Source organism: Canis lupus, chromosome 12 (assembly GCF_003254725.2).
Source record: "Canis lupus dingo isolate Sandy chromosome 12, ASM325472v2, whole genome shotgun sequence".
NCBI classification, from domain to species: Eukaryota; Metazoa; Chordata; class Mammalia; order Carnivora; family Canidae; genus Canis; species Canis lupus.
The window spans coordinates 568,527-587,087 of record NC_064254.1 but is presented as its reverse complement, the minus strand read 5'-3'; the positions used below and the strand labels follow the sequence as shown (position 1 = coordinate 587,087).

The window sequence follows — 18,561 nt, the reverse complement described above, 5'->3', positions numbered from 1 at the left end:
CCATAAAGGGAGATGAAATACTGATTCATGTTACAGTGTTTTAAGGATGAACTTTCAAAAGCATTATACTAAGTGAAAGGACCCAAACACAAAAGGTCACCTTGGATGATTCCACTTACATGAAATACCTAGAATAGGGGATCCCTGGGTGGCGCAGCGGTTTGGCGCCTGCCTTTGGCCCGGGGCACGTTCCTGGAGACCCGGGATCGAATCCCACGTCGGGCTCCCTGCATGGAGCCTGCTTCTCCCTCTGCCTGTGTCTCTGCCTCTCTGTCTCTCTCTGTGTAACTATCATGAATAAATAAATAAAATCTTTAAAAAAAAAAAAAAAAAAAGAAATACCTAGAATAGGTAAGTGCATAGAGACAGAGTAGAGTGGTTGTTGCCAGAAGCAGGGGAAGAGGGGAATGGCTGCTTAATGGGTACAGGGATTTATTTTGGAGGGATGCAAATGATTTGAACTAGAGATAAGGTGACTGCCCAAATTATGAATGTATTAAATGTCACTAGACTTTTTTTTTTTTTTTTAAAGATTTATTTATTCATGAGAGACACAGAGAAAGGCAGAGACACGGGCAGAGGGAAAAGCAGTCTCCCTGCAGGAAACCTGATGAGGGACTTAATCCCGGACCCCAGGATCATGCCCTGAGCTGGAGGTAGACGCTCAACTGCTGAGCCACCCAGGCATCCCTAGACTATTCTTTTTAAAATAATTTTGTTAGGGATCCCTGGGTGGCGCAGCGGTTTGGCGCCTGCCTCTGGCCCAGGGCGCGATCCTGAAGACTCGGGATTGAATCCTACATCGGGCTCCCGGTGCATGGGGCCTGCTTCTCCCTCTGCCTGTGTCTCTGACTCTCTCTCTCTCTCTCTGTGACTATCATAAATAAAAATTAAAAAAATAATAATAAAATAAAATAATTTTGTTACGTGAATTTCACCTTAATAAAAATGATGGGTGATTAGTTTGTGACTTTTCTGTGAGTAAATTATACTTAAGTTTGTAAAACTTTGGTGTAGTAGAAAGAACATGAGCTTTACCAAATGCTGCTCACTTTTTTTTTTTTCTGTTTTTTTTTTTTTTTTAATTTCTTATTCATTTATGATAGTCACAGAGAGAGAGAGAGAGAGGCAGAGACATAGGCAGAGGGAGAAGCAGGCTCCATGCACCGGGAGCCTGACGTGGGATTCGATCCCGGGTCTCCAGGATCGCGCCCTGGGCCAAAGGCAGGCGCCAAACCGCTGCGCCACCCAGGGATCCCAATGCTGCTCACTTTTAAACATACAAACATGTCTCAATAAATATTAAGCACAGCCATTGTAGGTGTGGCACATGATAGGACCCAAATAAATGTTAGTCTGCTTGTATAACTCGGAGCCTATACTGTGTAAAACTGACTATGGCCTTGAGGTCCTCAGGATTCCTTACAATTTCAGCTGCCTCTATATTCCCACTTAGCACTTGTGCCCTCCTACTTAGTGACATTGAAGTGCCCCAGTTTAAATTTCTGGAAAATAGAGATCATTTTTTACATTTTCAATAAATACTATATAGCTTGTAGCACAAATGAGAAGTATCTCTATCAGAGTCCTAGCAGAAAATGATGGTACAGTGAAATTAGAAAAATTTGAAGACTGGGGCGCCTGGGTGGCTCAGTGATTGAGCATCTATCTGCCTTTGGCTCAGGTCGCGATCCTGGGGTCCTGGGATGGAGTCCCTGCATGAGGCTCCCTGCAGGCAGAATGCTTCTCCCTCTGCCTGTGTCTCTGCTTCTCTCTCTCTATCTCATGAATAAATAAAATCTTGAAAAAATAATTTGGAGAAAGTTTAATAAAGTGAAAATTACAAAGAGTTGGGAGAGTTAGAGCAATCATGATGTTGCAGTACTCCAGTACCCACAGCTCTTGTGTCCACACCTTAACTCCTAATGCTTGACAGAAAGGAGCAGTTATGCAGAGAGGGCTTCCTCAATGAAAGCTGTGATTTTTTTTTTTTAAAGCCCCAAAAGCTGTGATTTTCATTGATACAGTGAATTCAGGACAACTTCTTGAAGCGAAAGCAGGGGGTGGAGGGTGCATCTGGAGGAAAAACCTAAGATGTCTGGTAGCAGTTTACGACAGCATTGATTAAGAGGAGGGTAGGAGTATGGGACTCCAAGAGGAGTGTAAAGGCTGTGGGATGCTGTCTAACAATTTTCTCATTCATGAACCCACAGGACTAGCAGCAACTTAATTCTCATCTTGGTAAATTTTCTTTGTATTTCCTCTGTCTATAAGCCACAGGATTTCACTTAATGATGTCTCACTTCCCTGCTACGGTCATAGCTACTCTGACTAGGTCCTTAGCAACAAGATCTTTAATTCTGATGGAGGAAAACATTACTTATACTTTTTCAGATATATCAGTCTGTAGGTATTACAAACAGGTCCGAAGGAAAATGTGTTCAGAAAATAGATCTTGGCGGTTTCTCACTAATAAGTGGGGTCAGACTAATAATAAGCTTGCAGAGTAAAGTCATAGATAGTGAATTATCGCAGGCTTGGATGAAATTAATATACTACAAAGTTTACAACAAAATTTTCTATCACAAATATTTTAACATTGTTACGCTCATGATTACCTATCAACAGCCTTTGGCATTATTAGAAATAATCTGTAAGTGTTACAAGACGTTTTTTGTCCTTGGCAAGTGGAGAGAATAAGTTACAGAATAAACATTAATTTACTTTATGGTAAAATAGTCTTTAATAAGACGTCATGGGTGATAGAGCTTCGGGTTCTCAGACTCGGTCTACAATCTTCCGCTCTCTCACCGCTTATTAGTATAGTGTTAACTGAGGCTCTGCAACCTCTGGCCAGGTTACAGAAAGGGGGCTTATAATTCTCGGTTTCTACAAGAATCCTCAAAGAGATGAACTGGCTTCACTTCAGATGAGACAAGTAGCCGAGCTTGCGACTCAACCCACTGGAGCGGCCGCAGGACCCCTGCCCTTCCCATTTGTCCCTCGGAGTCCCGACACCTCTCCGTGACGCGGGAACTCGGGGCAGGGAACCCGGGGCCCGCAGGGCAGGCAGCGTGAACGGGGGCGCGCCGCGGACGCGAGCTGGGCAGCCTGGTCCGCGGAGCGCAGGAGCCCCGCCTTCCTGGGCAGGACCCCGGGGCGGGGGCGGGGGCGGGGGCGGGGGCGGGGCCTGCGGCAGCGGGAACTCCAGGCCTGCCCCTTCCCCCACCCCTCCGTGGGTCGCCATGGCCCCAGCTCTGCTCCTGATCCCTGCTGCCCTTGCCTCATTCATCCTGGCCTTTGGCACCGGAGTGGAGTTCGTGCGCTTCACCTCTCTTCGGCCACTTCTCGGAGGGGCCCCGGAGCCTGGTGGTCCGGGTGAGCCCGCGGGACCGCGGATGAGCTCTGGGACGGGAGGTGGGGCCGGACGCGGGGCGGGGGCGGGACTTGGAGACCAGTGACGGAGGAAGTCCGGGAGAGGGAGCTGGAACCCTGGAGGCCGGGGGAGCTTCGGGGCAGACCAGAGGGCTAAATCAGGGACTCAGGGATTAGCGGTTTGAAGACGCAAGAGAGTGAGGACTGTGGGGAGAGCAAGGGCGATAAGCGAGGAAAGGAAAGTGCCTTTATAGAGAGGACTACGGAGGGGAGAGTGTTAGAGGGAGCGTGTGGAGTACCCGAACCAGAGGGCTGCCTCTCCAGCCTTGCCTTTGCGGCTACTCTGCAGGAAACCCCCTCGCCACTCTGTAGGAGGCCAGGGGAAAGGGGAAGGAGCAGGGAATGGAAGAGCAAGGCAGGCAAAGCCTAGAGAGGAAGCATGAAGGGGACAGGGATGGGGGCCGCAAAAGGAGATTAGGGTTAGGGGGTGTTTTCCACAACCTTTTTGATCTTTTGTCCCTTTCTTTGAAAACCCCTAGATGCCCGCCAGGGATGGCTGGCTGCCGTGCAGGACCGCAGCATCCTTGTTCCCCTGGCTTGGGATCTGGGTCTCCTCCTATTATTTGTGGGGCAGCACAGCCTCATGGCAACTGAAATCGTGAAGGCATGGATGTCTCGATATTTTGGGGTCCTTCAGAGGTCACTGTATGTGGCATGCACTGCCCTGGCCTTGCAGGTATGAGGTCTTGGCCACTGAGTCCCCAAGGGAAATTATCTGTGAGAAGGGTGTCCTAGATTGGAGGAGCAAGGACCTTACCTTCTGAAAATGTGGTTTTAGAACTGAGGGTGTTCGGGACTCTAATCTCAGCTTCCATTCCTCTGCAGCACACATCCTTCTTATCAAGAATGGTGTACCATTCCTCATTCCCCAAGCAGATTTGTGTATTCTCACCTTTGCAACTTTGTTCATGTTGTTCTGCTTGAGATCCCCTTAGTAATACCTCTTTCAGTGCTACCCTTTCTTCAAACCACCTCCCTAGGTCTCAAGAGAAGGCTTTCCAGTTGGCACTCACTTGTCTCAGTGAGTGCTTGGCATAGCCTACTTTATGGACCTATCTGGTCACCCCCATCTGTTTTGTAAGTTCTCAGGGTAGATACAGGTCATCCTTACATACTTAGGACTCCACCGAGCACCCTCCACGTGATGACTGTTTGTGACGCTCATGGTAGAGGCAGGGACAGCTCCAGGCCAACCTGGGGTGGGGATAGCCTCTGGGCTTAGGTACCCAGCGAGATACTCAGCACCTCAGCACCTCATCCTTCCCCAGTTGGTGATGCGGTACTGGGAACCTGTACCCAGAGGCCCTGTGTTGTGGGAGGCTCGGGCTGAACCATGGGCCACCTGGGTGCCCCTCCTCTGCTTTGTGCTCCACGTCATATCCTGGCTTCTCATCTTCAGCATCCTTCTCGTCTTTGACTATGCCGAGCTCATGGGCCTCAAACAGGTAAGGCTCCCAGATTCCTACCTAAGACCTATGATTCCATCTAGAATGCCTTTTTCCCTTCCAGGGATCTCTGGTCCTTCTCCCATGCTCTTCCAACTTCCTCTTCAACTCCCTCACCTACCTCCCTTTTTTTTTTTTTTTTTTTTTTTTATTTATTCATGATAGTCACAGAGAGAGAGAGAGAGAGAGAGAGGCAGAGACACAGGCAGAGGGAGAAGCAGGCTCCATGCACCGGGAGCCCGACGTGGGATTCGATCCCGGGTCTCCAGGATCGCGCCCTGGGCCAAAGGCAGGCGCCAAACCGCTGCGCCACCCAGGGATCCCCCCTACCTCCCTTTTTTATAAAACGGTCTCCCCTCAGCTCTCCACTGAAGGCCTGAAATCATGGGCTTCCTGGGCCTAGGGAAAGTTCGTGAACCCAAGATGAGGACCAGGGACCCAGGTCTCAGAAGGGTGGTTCTTGGGCCTAAGTTATAGAAAGGGAAGTTTCCTGGAAGGGGAGGAAAGAGGTGGCTAAGCTGCAAAAGGGGCTTGACCCCATTTCTAAGCTGTTTTCCCTCCTAGGTGTACTACCATGTGCTGGGCCTGGGTGAGCCTCTGGCCCTGAAGTCTCCCCGGGCTCTGAGACTCTTCTCCCACTTGCGCCATCCAGTGTGTGTGGAGCTGCTGATGGTGCTGTGGGTGGTGCCCACCCTGGGCACTGACCGCCTCCTCCTTGCTCTCCTCCTTACCCTGTACCTGGGCCTGGCTCATGGGCTTGACCAGCAAGACCTCCGCTACCTCCGGGCCCAGTTACAAAGAAAACTGCACTTGCTCTCCCGGCCCCAGGAAGGTGAGGCCGAGTGAGGAGCTAACCTGGTCCCAAGCCCTTTAACATCTGGGCTCTGGCTGCTTCAGACCAGAGGCCCAAATCTATGGACTGAAGGGGCCATCCCTTCCCCTGTTTGAGCCTCCACTCCTTGGGCCCAGCTCCATACCCTAATCCTGAATTTCAACCACTGGACCCCAAGATCTACTTCTCACCAAACCACGGAGGAAGGGTGGGGAACTTCAGTATTTCCTCACAGTTTAGGCCTTGACCCACCTCCACCCCACCTTAAGAACAGTCCTTCTAAGGAAGAAGGGTGGGCCTGCCCACTTCCCTCCCACTGTTGCTCCCTTCTACACCTCAGGGATCCCCTTCTCCCCCTCAGGCTTCCCTTCCTAGGAGTAGGATCAGGGTCTGCAGGTTTGATGGTAATGCCAGCTCTGCTGACTCACCTAGCCCCTCCTTAGGCCTTGCCCCTCCTTAGGCGCTGGCCCTGGGCTCTGTCCTCTAACCTGAGAGGATCCTCCCGCCCTTCATGTTGGTGACTAAGAGATCTCTGCCCTCCCGAGGAACGTCTGCGGCGGAAAAATAAAATTCAGCCCGTTTTTTCTACATATGGCATGCAGTCCATCAGTGTGTCTCTAACTAGAGGGCTGACTTTGGAAGGAAGGCCAGCAGAGCCCAGGCACGCCGAAGTCGAGTCCGGACGGCCACCGCGCCCTCTGGCGACCGCTGGGCGGCGGCCCCTCGGGCACACCCCCGAGGCCCAGCCCCCTTCCTCCAAGTCCCCAGTTCCCCCGCCGTGGACCGGGACCCATGGGACGCGGGCTGAAGCTAAAGACTGGGCAGCGGCTGTCGTGGGGGCCAGTTACCAAAGCCGTGGGCTTCCGAGTACGTGTCCGGGTGGCCGCCCGGGACCCCGCAGTGACGCAGGCTGGCCGGGAGAGGCCACCGCCTGGGGAGGGGCGGGCCCGGCCGGGGCAGCGGCTGCTTCCTCTGCGAGTCCCTCGAGGGGCCTGAGTCGCGGCGGGCGCGGCGGGCGGGGCGGGCGGGGCGGGGGCCAGGGCCTGGACACCTGCGTTCTCCGGGGCTCGCGGCAGGAGGGCCGGGCCGGGCCGGGGCTCGGGCGCGAGAAGGGGAGCCGGGGAGGCGGGGCCCACGCGCGGGCTCGGGAGCCGGCCCCGCCCCGCGCCGCCCGCCCGCGCCGCCCGCCCGCGCCCCCTTCCCTCCCCATTGTCCTCAGACAAAGCGGTCGCCGCCCCCCGCCCGGCCCCGGGTCGCGGTCACCCTCCCGCCTCCCCGCCCGCGTCTCCGGCTCTCCCTCGGTCCCACTCCTCCTCCCTCGGACGCCTGCTCCTCCGCACCCCTCCCGTGGGAGCCCCGCGCGTGTGAGTCGGCTGCGGGGCTGCGGCCTCGGGGCGGGGGTGTCTCGCGCCGCCCGCCCCGGCGCGGACCTCGGGCTCCTCCCGTCGAGCCGCGGTTGCCTGTCGGTGCGCCCCGAGCCGGTGGGACGGCGGGCTCCGCGGGGCCGCTGAGCCGGGAGCCGGGCCTGGCGGCAGAGCCGGGGCGCGGAGCCGGGGCGCGGAGCCGGGGCGCGGCCCGGGCCGGGGGCTGCCGCAGGAGGGGCGGGGGCGGGCGCCGGGGTTCCGGGAGCCCCGGGGTGGGCGCACCCGCGCCCCGCGCCCCGCTGCCTCCCCGGACGCCGGCTCCTCCCGGCTCCCCGACGCCGCTCCAGTCCCGGCTCCCTCCCGGCGGGACTCCCGGACCCCTCCCCGCCCCCCCCGCCCCCCGCCTCTGGGGCGGCGGTGGGGAAACCCGGCCTGGTGCTCCTCCTCGCGCCGCCCCCGCCCCCGCTCCCCGGCCGCTCCGGGCTCTCGCCTCCCTCGTTACGACTCCTTTTCCGCCCTTCTCTCCGCTCACATCCTCGGGCCTCCCCGATACCATGAACCCCGCGCTGCCAATTCTGACTGCTGTCTCCTCGCCCTGAATCTCTATTCTTCCTCTCAGGGCCGCGACGCCACCTCCGCCGGGCCCACTGCTTTTTCACTTTCTGTTTCCCCGTTACTTTGCCCTCCATCTTCTCACTCTTCCCCGCCCGGGCCTGGGCCCATCTCGGTGTCCCTCCTCTGCCCCTCTGCTTCCCCTCCCCCTACCCCCAGGACCTCTGGAGCCTCTCTTTCCTGTTCTCTAGCCCAGCACTTCCCACCCCTACCTCCGCGCGACCATGGCTACCATCCCGGACTGGAAGCTACAGCTGCTGGCCCGACGGCGGCAGGAGGAGGCGGCCCTTCGTGGCCGGGAGAAGGCTGAGCGGGATCGTCTGTCCCAGATGCCAGCCTGGAAGCGGGGAATCCTGGAGCGCCGCCGGGCCAAGCTTGGTCTGTCTCCTGGAGAACCTAGCCCTGCCCCTGGGACTACAGAGGCTGGACCTCCAGACCCAGATGAGTCTGCTGTCCTCCTAGAAGCCATTGGGCCGGTGCACCAGAACCGATTCATTCGGCAGGAGCGCCAGCAGCAGCAGCAGCAGCAGCGCAATGAAGAGTTACTTGCAGAGAGAAGGCCTGGGCCTTTGGAGGCCCGGGAGAGGAGACCCAGTCCTGGGGAAATTCGAGATCAGAGCCCCAAGGGAAGAGACTCAAAAGAAGAGCGGCTCAGTCCCAGGGAGGCCAGAGAGAGGAAGTTGGGGATAGGGGGAGCCCGAGAGTTGAGCCCCAGAACTTCAGAGGCTTGGGACTGGAGGCAGAGCCCAGGAGAGTCTGGAGACAGGAGCTCTAGACTGTCAGAGGCACGGAAATGGAGGCTGAGCCCTGGAGAAACTCCAGAGTGGAGTCTGAGACTGGCAGAGCCTGCAGAACAAAGCCCCAGGAGAAAAGAGGTGGTGGAAAGTAGACTGAGCCCCGCAGAATCTGACAACCAGAAGTTGGAGCTGTCAGAGTCCCATAAATGGAGGCCCGACTCTGGAGAGTCTCAGGAACAGAGTTTGGTACAACGGGAGGCATCAGGGTGGAGGCCCAGCTCAGAAGAAGAAAGAAAAGACTGTTTGGAGGAATGTAGGAGAAAAGAAGAGAGACCAATTCCAACACTGGCCTCAGAAGAGATTACAAAGGTGTCAGAGACCCTGACAAGGGAGGCTCCAGAGAGCAGCTCTGGAGAGGTGGAGGCAGCAGAGCAAAGGCCCGGCCCTGTGGAGGATAGTGAGAGGGGCCTGAGGCTGACAGAAGGCTGGAAATGGACCCTGAACTCTGGAAAGGTTCGAGAACGGACACCCAGGGACACAGAGACTCAACCTCAGAAACCCCCAGAGGCTGCTGAGAAGTATCTGGGGCCTCTTGGTACAGAGGCTGGAGAAGGGGAGGCTGAGAAGGAGAAGGCAGGGGCTCTGAGCAGGCCTCTGAGAACCCTGCAGAACTGTAGCTCTGTGCCCTCCCCCTTCCCACCAGAGGACGCTGGGACTAAAGGCTCTACGAGGCAGGAAGAGGAAGCGGTGGATCTCCGGCCCCCACCAACAGCCCCTCTGTTTCCCCTACCCCCAGCCCCACCTGCTCCCCAGTCCCCTGGGGATCCCCTCATGAACCGTCTGTTCTATGGGGTGAAGGCAGGGCCAGGGGTGGGGACCCCTCGCCGCAGTGGACACACCTTCACAGTCAACCCCCGGCGGTCTGTGCCCCCAGCAGCCCCCAGCACTCCCGCCACCCCAGCCGCGGCTGATGTTGCAGTTCCTGGAGTTGGGAAGAAGCGGTACCCGACTGCGGAGGAGATCTTGGTTCTGGGGGGCTACCTCCGCCTCAGCCGCAGCTGCCTTGTCAAGGGGTCCCCCGAAAGGCACCACAAACAGGTAGGGAGCAGCCCTCAGACTTCTCAGAAGCCTCAGCTCTCTCTGGCCTCCTTTCTTTTTTATAGCCCTGTATTCTTGTCTTCCTCTATTCTTTCTTGTTAATTCCTGCCACTACCCTTCCTCCTCTATGCACACCCTTCCTTCTTGTTGTAGCCCTCATTTTCCATTCATTTCCAAGCCCAAGGGTTCTGTCCCAAATCAAGTGCTGTCCCTGGGTGTGTCTCCCAGGGTGTGCCCAGGCTGCTCACTCTTCACCCTCGGGCTCTGGGTCCTTCCTCCCTGCCCCTTCAGCTCCCCCTCCCCTGGGCCGCCCCATTTCTTCCCTTCCTCTGAGCCGTGCCAAACCCAGCCCTCCTGGTGGGAGAGTCAGACTGAGGCTCCAGCCTAGAATCTATGGGAGCAGGGTCATCAGGTTGAAAGCACATACAGCCTTCCAGGGAAGAGGATGTTGGGGCAGGAAGCCTGAAGAGGCACAGCGGGTGGCTTTGGGGTTCCAGAGAGAAGTGAGTGGAGGAAGGTCTCAGCCCCAAGGCTGAGGGGGCAGAACTGAACGAGGGGATCTCCGCGGGAGGGGGTGAGGGGATGGAATAGGGCTGGCCAAAGAGCCAAGAGAAGACTTCTGAACCTCAAATCTGCTCCATGGGAGAGGCGCACACAGAGGCCATTTGAAGTGGGTGACCTCAGGGTTACACACCCCCAGCTGGGCCACTGCCTTAGACAGTGCTCCCTTCTCTCTTGGGACAAGAAAAGCCTTCTCTTCTTCCAAAATTCCCCCTCCCCTTCCCCTTCTTCCTTCTTCCCTGGGCTTCCCCTCCTTCCCCAGAACTGGCTCAGCAGTTGGTTTCCCTCCCTCCCCAGTCTTCCTGCTGCCCTTGCTGCCCTGGCCTCTCCCTCCCCTTGGAGTAGCAAAAGAGAGAAGTGACTTTGGAGGCCCTGTGCCCAAAGCAGGGAATACAATGGAAGTTGGGGACAGGGGTGGGGGCTGAAGCCAGCAGAGGATCAGAGGTTAAAACTGGAAAAAGGACGAAGTGCAGGAAGTGGGATCAGCCAGGCTTCTTGCCCTGGCTTCAGCCCAGTCCCTTCCTCACACACCACCCAGTTTCCAGTTTGAAAATGTCTAAGGAGAGAGAGGCTCCTGCACCAAACACATCTCCCCAGAGACCAGGAAGCCCTTCCTAGTCTGCAGTCCTCATCTCCTCTGACATCCTCAGATTTGGTTCTTTTGTGTGTCCCTGGTCAGTGGGAAACCACAGGGACCAACGACCTAGATGAAGCTTGCAGGTCACTTGCTCCCCCGGTTCATCTCACATGAAGCTCAAGCTCCCATCCCTGAGCCATGGTACCTGAGTCTATCCTGAGCACTCTGGCTGCAACCAGCCCCTTCTTTCCTGGGCTGGGCAGATGTGAGGAAGTAGGTCAGGAACTGCCTGGATGAGGCGTTCAAACAAGTGACTTCCTATTGAGGTTGGCCTCTGCCTTTGGGGAGGAAAAGCAGAGGGAGGCCTGGAGTTTGGGGACCATATGAGAGCAGGGCAGAACCTGTGGTAGTGACCATACCTAGGTGAGGGAGAAGGGGAGCAGGAAGCAGATCACCCAAACAGGAAGCCTGGAGTGGGGGCGGGAAGGCTGGTAGGGCTGAGTGGGTAAATGCTGGGCCATGGGCCTGCCAGAACTGCTCAGGATGTGGTGAGAGAATAAGGAAGCGAGCTGCTCTGGGGGTGGGGGTGGGGAAGCAGCACAGAGTTCTCTAGACCCAGACACCTCCCCCTCCACCCCACGTCAGGCTGCCTTCCCTCTCTCTGCACCCTGCTCAGCACAGACTGGTGTGCCTTGACCCAGCTCTGACCCGACCCACTAGCTCGGAACCAGAGGACCCCACACACACCCCACCCTACCCACCCCGCCACTTCCCTAAATTACTCCTGTTTGCAAGCTAATGTCATCAAACACATCCTTGCCACAGGACAGAAATCCCAGCCCTGCCCTGTGGCTGGTGTCCTTTCTGAGAGCCCCTTCTAGCTGAGAGCTGGGCTCCTCCCCTCTCTGGCCCCCTTGTGACTTTATATAGCTGATGGGAGAGGAACAAGTGAATCACCCCCCTCTGTTTCCCGCCCCACTCCACCCTCAGCTCCCATGCAGGCTGTGCATTCCTGAGGAGCCCAGTCAGAAGTTGGGGCAGGGGTGAGGGGAGGGGGGTGAGGAGAGAAAAAGGGTTGGGGAAGAGAGACAAACATGACTCAGAACAAATAAAATGAATCTTTTTTCAGAATGGATAATAAACTACAGAGCTTGTTGTCCCAAAAGGGGATGTGAAAAGAAAACAAGTGGGTCCCCAGGAGTTTAGGTAAATCTGTCAGTAACGGAACCAGAAGTGGTCCTTTTTGAAAAGCTGGGACGTAAGGGGTCTGGTTGCTGTCCCTCGTGTCTACCAGCAGTTCCACAGACAGACTGTGTACCTCCCACAGTTGGGTCTCTGGGGACCACATCTGAGGTTGGAGCAGCCCTTCCTTACTCACTGTGGCAACTTCCACGTTCTAATGGACAGCAGACCCAGGATAACAAATGTAAATTCCCTGGTACATTAGAAGGTGGTAAGTAATTGTGTGTGTGTGTGGGGGGGGGGGTGGGTTAGAACAGGGTAAGTGGAACCTAGAGGGCCAGAAGGTTGGGGGTGTGAATGTGAACTTTCACTAAGGTGACTGGGAGAGAGGGAGCCATGGGGATATTTGGGGGAAGAGTGTTCCAGGCAGGAGGAATAGCCAGCGAAAGGCCCTGAGATGGGAGTGCCCCTGGTGAGCCAAGTGGAGCCCTGACCAGGGTGGCTGGAGCGGAAACAGATGCCTGAGAGGTGAGGCGGGAGCGGCACAGGGGCTCCAGTACCCTGTGGGCCTCAATCAGGCTCTGGCTTTGCCTGCCACTGAGATGAGGAGCCAATGCCAGCTCCAGAGCCAAGGTGCCTCTGAGTTCCAGCTTCCTGTGAGGACCCAGGTTTCACATTCCATCTAGCCTTTAGCATCCACCTGTCCAGCCACCCTCCCAGCTTCTGTCTTCTCAAGGATGCAGGGCCCAAGCCCTGGCTCCCCCAACAGGCACTTGGGAAGGCCCGAGTAGATGATCTGGACCTTTCCAAGTAGTTCACATGGAATCCTCCTGTTTGTCGTCTTAATCGCTTTGGCTCCCAGAGTTAATCCCACTCTGCCCCTGCCTCCCTGAGCTTCTTAGAAGGGCAAAGGGGAAGGGTAGAAAGGCAGTGAGGACAGCTGGAGCTGGCCTGCTCTGGGGACAGCGTGTTTGTGAAGGATTTTCTGTCCTCTCAGGTCCCCTCTGGCTCTTCGCCTGTCTGTGCATGCATTCTCCACCCCAACCTGTGTTTGCATGGACTTTCCTCTCTGCCCTGCCACCTCCCCAAGCTGGGCCTTGCAGGGACTCAAGGGCCCTTCTCTCCTGTGTGTCAGGGTAGAGTCTTGTTTCCTCTGGGCCTCTCGGTAGGTCTCTTCTCCCCTCCCAGGCCCTAGCCCCAGTTTGTTGTGAGTCCACTCGGGCTCTAGGAGAAGAGTGAGGGGAGCAGGAGGGCACAGTATCCAGGCTGCTGGGTTTCCCAGGCACCCCAGGGGGCCTACGGTGCGGAAACCAATGTGCTTGTCTTTGCTTCTGCCTGGGACTGTGTCCAGTCAGCTATTTCCTGCCAGGTCAAACTTCCCTCCTCTCCGGGAAGCCTTCCTGATTGCCCTCAACGGTGCCTAAGGATTCAGCTCTGATTACAGGAGTATATTTTTTCATTTCTTTTTACCCTCCCACCACCCACAGTCTAAAGAGTAGGAACCCGAGTCCTGTATTGCTCCCCTCTGCCCAGGCAGTGCGGAGTCTGATGTTTTGGAAATGCTATGATAGAAGAGGGAAAATCTGGAATTGGAGGGCCTGTATCAGAAGGAAAACCGGCCCCGCGGCCCCGGGTGGATGCTCCGCTCCGGCTTCCCTCCGCCTTGCACGCGTTCCCCTGGGCGGGCGCCTCCCGGGCTGAACTTCGGCCTCCCCCTTCTCTCCCACCCTAGCTCAAGATCTCCTTCAGCGAGACAGCACTGGAGACCACGTACCAGTACCCCTCGGAGAGCTCGGTGCTGGAGGACTTGGGCCCGGATCCTGAGGCTCCCGGTGCCCCCAGCCCCCCGGCGGCCCAGCCTGACGACGACGACGACGACGACGACGACGACGACGAGGAGCTGCTGCTGCTGCAGCGGGAGCTCCGGGGCGGCCTGCGCACCAAGGCCCTGATCGTGGGTGAGCGGAGGCTCCGCCGGTCCGAGGGCGCCCCCTGGCGTCCAGGGCGGACACTGCGCCCTGGGAGGGAAGGGGCGGCGTGAGTCTGGGCAGGCAGGACCTCCAGCAGGACCTCCGGGCGCACCGCTCTCCTTCACAGATGGGGAAGTGGAAGTGCATGCACAAGGGGTCTCCAGATTTCAGAACCAGGACCCCTTCTGAGCACTCTCGTGTGCTTAAAAACACCGGGTTTGGGTCAGACAGGCCTGCATTTGATTTCCGTCTTGTTTCTTACATGGGGTGTAACCTCCAGGAAATCACCTGACCTCTGGCCTCAGTTTATTAATTATGACATGGGGTTAATAATAACCACCGCCTGGGGTTTACTGAGAAGGTTCAGTAATGTTTACGAGGCACCCTGTAACTATGGCTGGCCATCAAATTACTTAATCTCCTCTGGTGCTACTATGTGATTAAACAGGTTGTAAGAATGCCTGGCACAGGATGCGAGCTAGGTGAACAATGACTGCTGGTACTGTAGGAGCAGGTGCTGGGCATGGAAAACACTGACTTGCTCAGTGTAGAGAGTAAGTGGGGACGGTGGATGGCAGAGGCCCTCACTCACTCTGTAACCATTACTGCCTCCTCTCCCACAGATGAGTCCTGCCGGAGGTGACCCTCCTTCAACAGAGGGTCTGTCTATACCCCCCTTTTCCAGAATTGAAGATCCTGGAGCCCAGAAGATTGAGAACAGAGAGACCCTGAAAATGAGCTTGGCAGTGAGGGGCAACCAACATCTTCCAACCTTCTTTCCTCATCCTGTTTATGGGAGCAGAGCTAGTCACCCAATTTCCACCCTCACCAATGATCCCTGGTGTGAGTGTGTCAGACATGCTGGTGGCATCCTAGGTGAATTAAGAATGAGCATCACGTCCTGGGGAGGATCACAGGGCTCACTGGGGCTGGGGTGTAGCACCTCCTCCATCTCCACACTCTCCCTTCAGCCTTCCTTGACTCCCCACCACCCCGTGGGGGCTCTGAGGATTTAAGCACTCATCCTGGACAGCCTGCCCCATTCCATTTACAGGCCCCTCTCCTTCGTATTCCTTAGGGCATTGCCCCCTTGCTTATACCTCCTGCCTCCTCCCCTGACCACCAGCCTGGTTTACAAATCCCATTAGCTCCCAGCCCCACCTGCCGAAGTCCCAGGTTTACAAGCACACCTAACTGTTGAGTCCATATGGAACACCCCCCCCCCTCCCGCCCTTTGTCTCTTTGGGGGTGTGGCTTCCTCCACTTTTGCTCAGTATTACTGTACCTCAGTTGTCCTCAAGAAGGAGAGCTGGGGATTTTAACCCTGTACCCCCACCTCATTATTTAATTCTGTTCCTTCCAGTGGTTCACAATTTAATTGAATTGCAAGTGGGTGTGGGGTGACTAACAAGGCCCCTCAACCCTTCTCCCCCATTTCTCCTTCCTTATCAACTGCCTGTTTGTTTTTTAAGTTTTCCATAATAAAACGGAGATCTCTCCAACTCTCCTGCTGCTTTTCCTTCTTTAGAAAAAGGTATGGGGTGGGGGAGGCTCTGTGTTCCTCATTCCAAGCCGCTCCCATCTTCCTATTGGCCATGAAGAGGTAGTGGCCACAGCTGCGGCGGTGGGGTGATGGAGATGAAACAGGAACTCAGCATTGACATGAAGAAAGGGCTCTGGGAGAGCCCTGTAGCTGTTGCTTGAAGGAGTGGCAGGAAAAGGACCAGTTTAAGGAAGGACAGAAAGAATCCACTAAACTGGAAGTGCCATTGGGAAGCCTGGGTGGCTCAGCGGTTGAGGGTCTGCCTTCGGCTCAGGTCGTGTGATCCCGGGGTCCTGGAATTGAATCCCACATCAGGCTCCCTGCATGGAGCCTGCTTCTCCCTCTACTTGTGTCTCTGCCTCTCTCTGTGTCTCTCATGAATAAATAAAATCTTTAAAAAAATAAACTGGAAGTGCCACAAGGGCAGACTGTAGTTGGGTTTAATGAAGCATCCCCATACCTCACAAAATTATCCCTAGCACACTTGCAAAATTATTACTAGAATGACTGAACAAACATGAATAGATGAAAAGAGCTAAAATATTGGAAACAGGACATTCTGAGTTGAAGAACTCCAGTATTTAGAAGCAGCTAGCTAGTGTGTAACACTGGCTAATCTAGGGGCTTTTACTCCAAGACTTGGCACCATAAATAATAAATCTAAAATTGCTGCAAAATATAGTGTATGTTTCCTGGAGTGTCTGGGTGGCTTAGTTAAGTGTCAGCTTTTGGCTCAGGTCATGATCCCAGGGTCTGGAGTGGAGCCCCATATCTGGCTCCCTGCTCAGTGGGGAATCTGCTTCTTGCTCTCCCTCTCCCATTGCCCCTTCCCTTGCTCATGTTCTCTGTCATTCTGTCTAAAATAATTTTTTTTTTTTAAAGTGCGGTTTTCTGGGCAGCCCAGGTGGCTCAGGGGTTTGGCGCCGCCTTCGGCCCAGGGCATGATCCTGGAGATCCTGGAGATTGAATCCCACGTCTGGCTCCCTGCATGGAGCCTGCTTCTCCCTCTACCTGGGTCTCTGCGTCTCTCTCTCTCTCTCTCTCTCTGCGTGTGTGTGTGTGTGTGTGTGTGTGTGTGTCTCATGAATAAATAAAATCTTTTTAAAAAAACAAAAAAATAAGGTGTGGTTTTCTAAAAAAAAAAAAAAGTCTGTTAAACAATGGGTTTTATATCTCTAAAGGTTTACTTAAGAACCATTGATAAGGGGGGATCCCTGAGTGGCTTAGCCTGCCTTTGGCCCAGGGCGTGATCCTGGAGTCTCAGGATCTAGTCCCACATCGGACGCCCTGCATGGAGCCTGCTTCTCCCTCTGCCTGTGTCTCTCATGAGTAGATAACTAAAATCTTAGCAAAACAAACGAACAACAACAAAAAAAAACATTGATAGGGACACCTGGGTGGCTCAGTGGTTGAGTGTCTCCCTTCAGTTCAGGTCGTGATCACAGGATCCTGTGAGCAGAGTCCTGCAACGGGCTCCCCACTGGGAGCCTGCTTCTACCTCTGCCTGTGTCTCTGCTTGTGTGTGTGTGTGTGTGTGTCTCATGAGTAAATAAATAAAATCTTAAAAAAAAAAAAAACATTGATATTTCATGGCTTTGTTGCCCAAGTATAGTTAATTGAGAGATTTTCCCATTTCAAAGAATTTCTATCTTCTACATATGTGGCAGGCACATCTATAGTTTACTTATCAGGTATTTTTTTTTTTTTTTTTTCCAGTTTGCTAGGGTAGTAAAGACATGTTTGAGTAGTTATAGTCCTACCACTACAGGAATTTTCTCAGCTTAGTCAGAGGAGACCCCCTTTTACTAAATACAAAATAAGACAAACCGACCTTAAACGAATACCAAACGAATACCAAAGTCTTTAACTTACTAGCAAAGGAACAACAAAGGTGTTAAAACAATAAGCCAGTTTAGAGAGTATGGAGGGAAACAATGCTTATACTCGTAGCTAATTAAATAAAGACCCTAATAGTTGTGACCCAGGAAACCAGAGGCAGGAAGCTCTGAGACGCCAGGGGTGCCCACAGTCCACCTCAGAAACAGAAAACAATGCATCTAAGAAGCCAGAGCTGGGCATGCCCCCCGGTGGCGCAGCGGTTTGGCGCCGCCTTCGGCCGAGGGCGTGATCCTGGAGACCCGGATCGAGTCCCACGTCGGGCCCCCTGCAGGGAGCTCTGCCTGCTTCTCCCTCTGCCTCTCTCTCTCTCCTCTCTCTGTCTCTCATGAATAAATAACTAAAAATCTTTAAAAAAAGAGAGAGAGCGAGCGAGCGAGCGGGAGGGCAGGCGCCGGTGAGGGCCGAGGGAGAAGCAGGCCCTCTGCAGAGCGGGCTGCCTGCGGGGGGGCTCCCTCCAGGACCCGGCATCACCCAGGGCAGCGGAGGGCAGACGCTCGACCACGGAGCCACCCAGGTGCTCCTCTGCTTATTTTTGTTTTTGTTTGTTTGTTTGTTTTTGTTTTTTTCCTCTGCTTATTTTTGAATAAGCACCGCCAGTGAATTTCTCAAGCTGTTAACAAAATGCAGAACACAGTTTACACATTCCTGAGATCGGAGGTTTTTTTTTATTTTTTTATGATAGTCAGAGAGAGAGAGAGAGAGAGAGAGGCAGAGACACAGGCAGAGGGAGAAGCAGGCTCCATGCACCGGGAGCCCGACGTGGGATTCGATCCCGGGTCTCCAGGATCGCGCCCCGGGCCAAAGGCAGGCGCCAAACCGCTGCGCCACCCAGGGATCCCAGATTGGAGGTTTTTAAAGCTGTTTCTTGCTGCTTGGAGGTCCTCGCTTGTGTCTAACGTGTATTCGTTCTTGCCACAGGTACTGGCACGAGCAAACGTCACTCCTAATCAGCATGGGCTAATTTTCATCAGCAGGGACCTAGCCTTTCAATTTGAAATAGAACCTCCCCAAACCACACACAAATCTTGCATTATTTTTGGCCCCATCTTTATTTATTATCTACCTTGCCTCCCCCTCCTTCAGTAAGGGATTTTTGTCTGATAATTTGCCACATCCCCAGCAACTAAAACTGCTTAGCACACAGCATTTGTTGAATGAATGAGTGAGCGAGGTATCCACAGACTGACCATCAGAGGGCGACAGAAAGACTTGGTGGAAACGGAAACGAAACGTCTCACCCGTTCGGCGGTTCCGCGAGGTTTGACTTCGCTCGGCCGCCGTAGTGCACAGGCCGGAAACGACTGGC

General features: G+C 54.8%; 2 protein-coding genes and 1 long non-coding RNA gene across 7 annotated transcripts; 2 read left to right on the top strand and 1 right to left on the bottom strand.

Moving 5' to 3' along the window:
- Nucleotides 1-2,719: 2,719 nt before the first annotated feature.
- LOC125752288 (uncharacterized) lies at nt 2,720-5,345 on the bottom strand. Its single transcript, XR_007401415.1, has 2 exons — nt 5,211-5,345; nt 2,720-5,001 (listed from the first exon to the last, which is right to left on the bottom strand). It is a non-coding gene; the product is annotated as an uncharacterized LOC125752288 (long non-coding RNA).
- Nucleotides 3,171-6,302, top strand: NRM (nurim). Of its 4 annotated transcripts, none has more exons than XM_035697800.2 (5): nt 3,171-3,417; nt 3,915-4,111; nt 4,704-4,880; nt 5,445-5,712; nt 6,173-6,302. In XM_035697800.2, the coding sequence occupies exons 1-5, from the start codon at nt 3,246-3,248 to the stop codon at nt 6,202-6,204; spliced, it is 846 nt and encodes a 281-aa protein (XP_035553693.1). In that variant the 5' UTR covers nt 3,171-3,245; the 3' UTR covers nt 6,205-6,302. The 4 variants fall into 4 exon arrangements, with proteins under 4 accessions (XP_035553693.1, XP_025273878.1, XP_025273879.1 ...); XM_049092508.1 differs by having other exon boundaries at nt 3,174-3,378; XM_025418093.3 differs by having other exon boundaries at nt 5,445-6,302.
- Nucleotides 6,303-6,564: 262 nt separating this feature from the next.
- On the top strand, nt 6,565-15,315 carry PPP1R18 (protein phosphatase 1 regulatory subunit 18). Of its 2 annotated transcripts, none has more exons than XM_025418091.3 (4): nt 6,565-6,579; nt 7,880-9,523; nt 11,989-12,114; nt 13,576-13,715. In XM_025418091.3, exons 2-3 carry the CDS (start codon nt 7,913-7,915, stop codon nt 12,106-12,108), a joined length of 1,731 nt encoding a protein of 576 aa, XP_025273876.2. In that variant the 5' UTR covers nt 6,565-6,579; nt 7,880-7,912; the 3' UTR covers nt 12,109-12,114; nt 13,576-13,715. The 2 variants fall into 2 exon arrangements, with proteins under 2 accessions (XP_025273876.2, XP_025273877.1); XM_025418092.3 differs by lacking the exons at nt 6,565-6,579; nt 11,989-12,114 and adding exons at nt 6,942-7,076; nt 14,437-15,315 and having other exon boundaries at nt 13,576-13,801.
- The last annotated feature ends 3,246 nt before the right edge of the window (nt 15,316-18,561 follow it).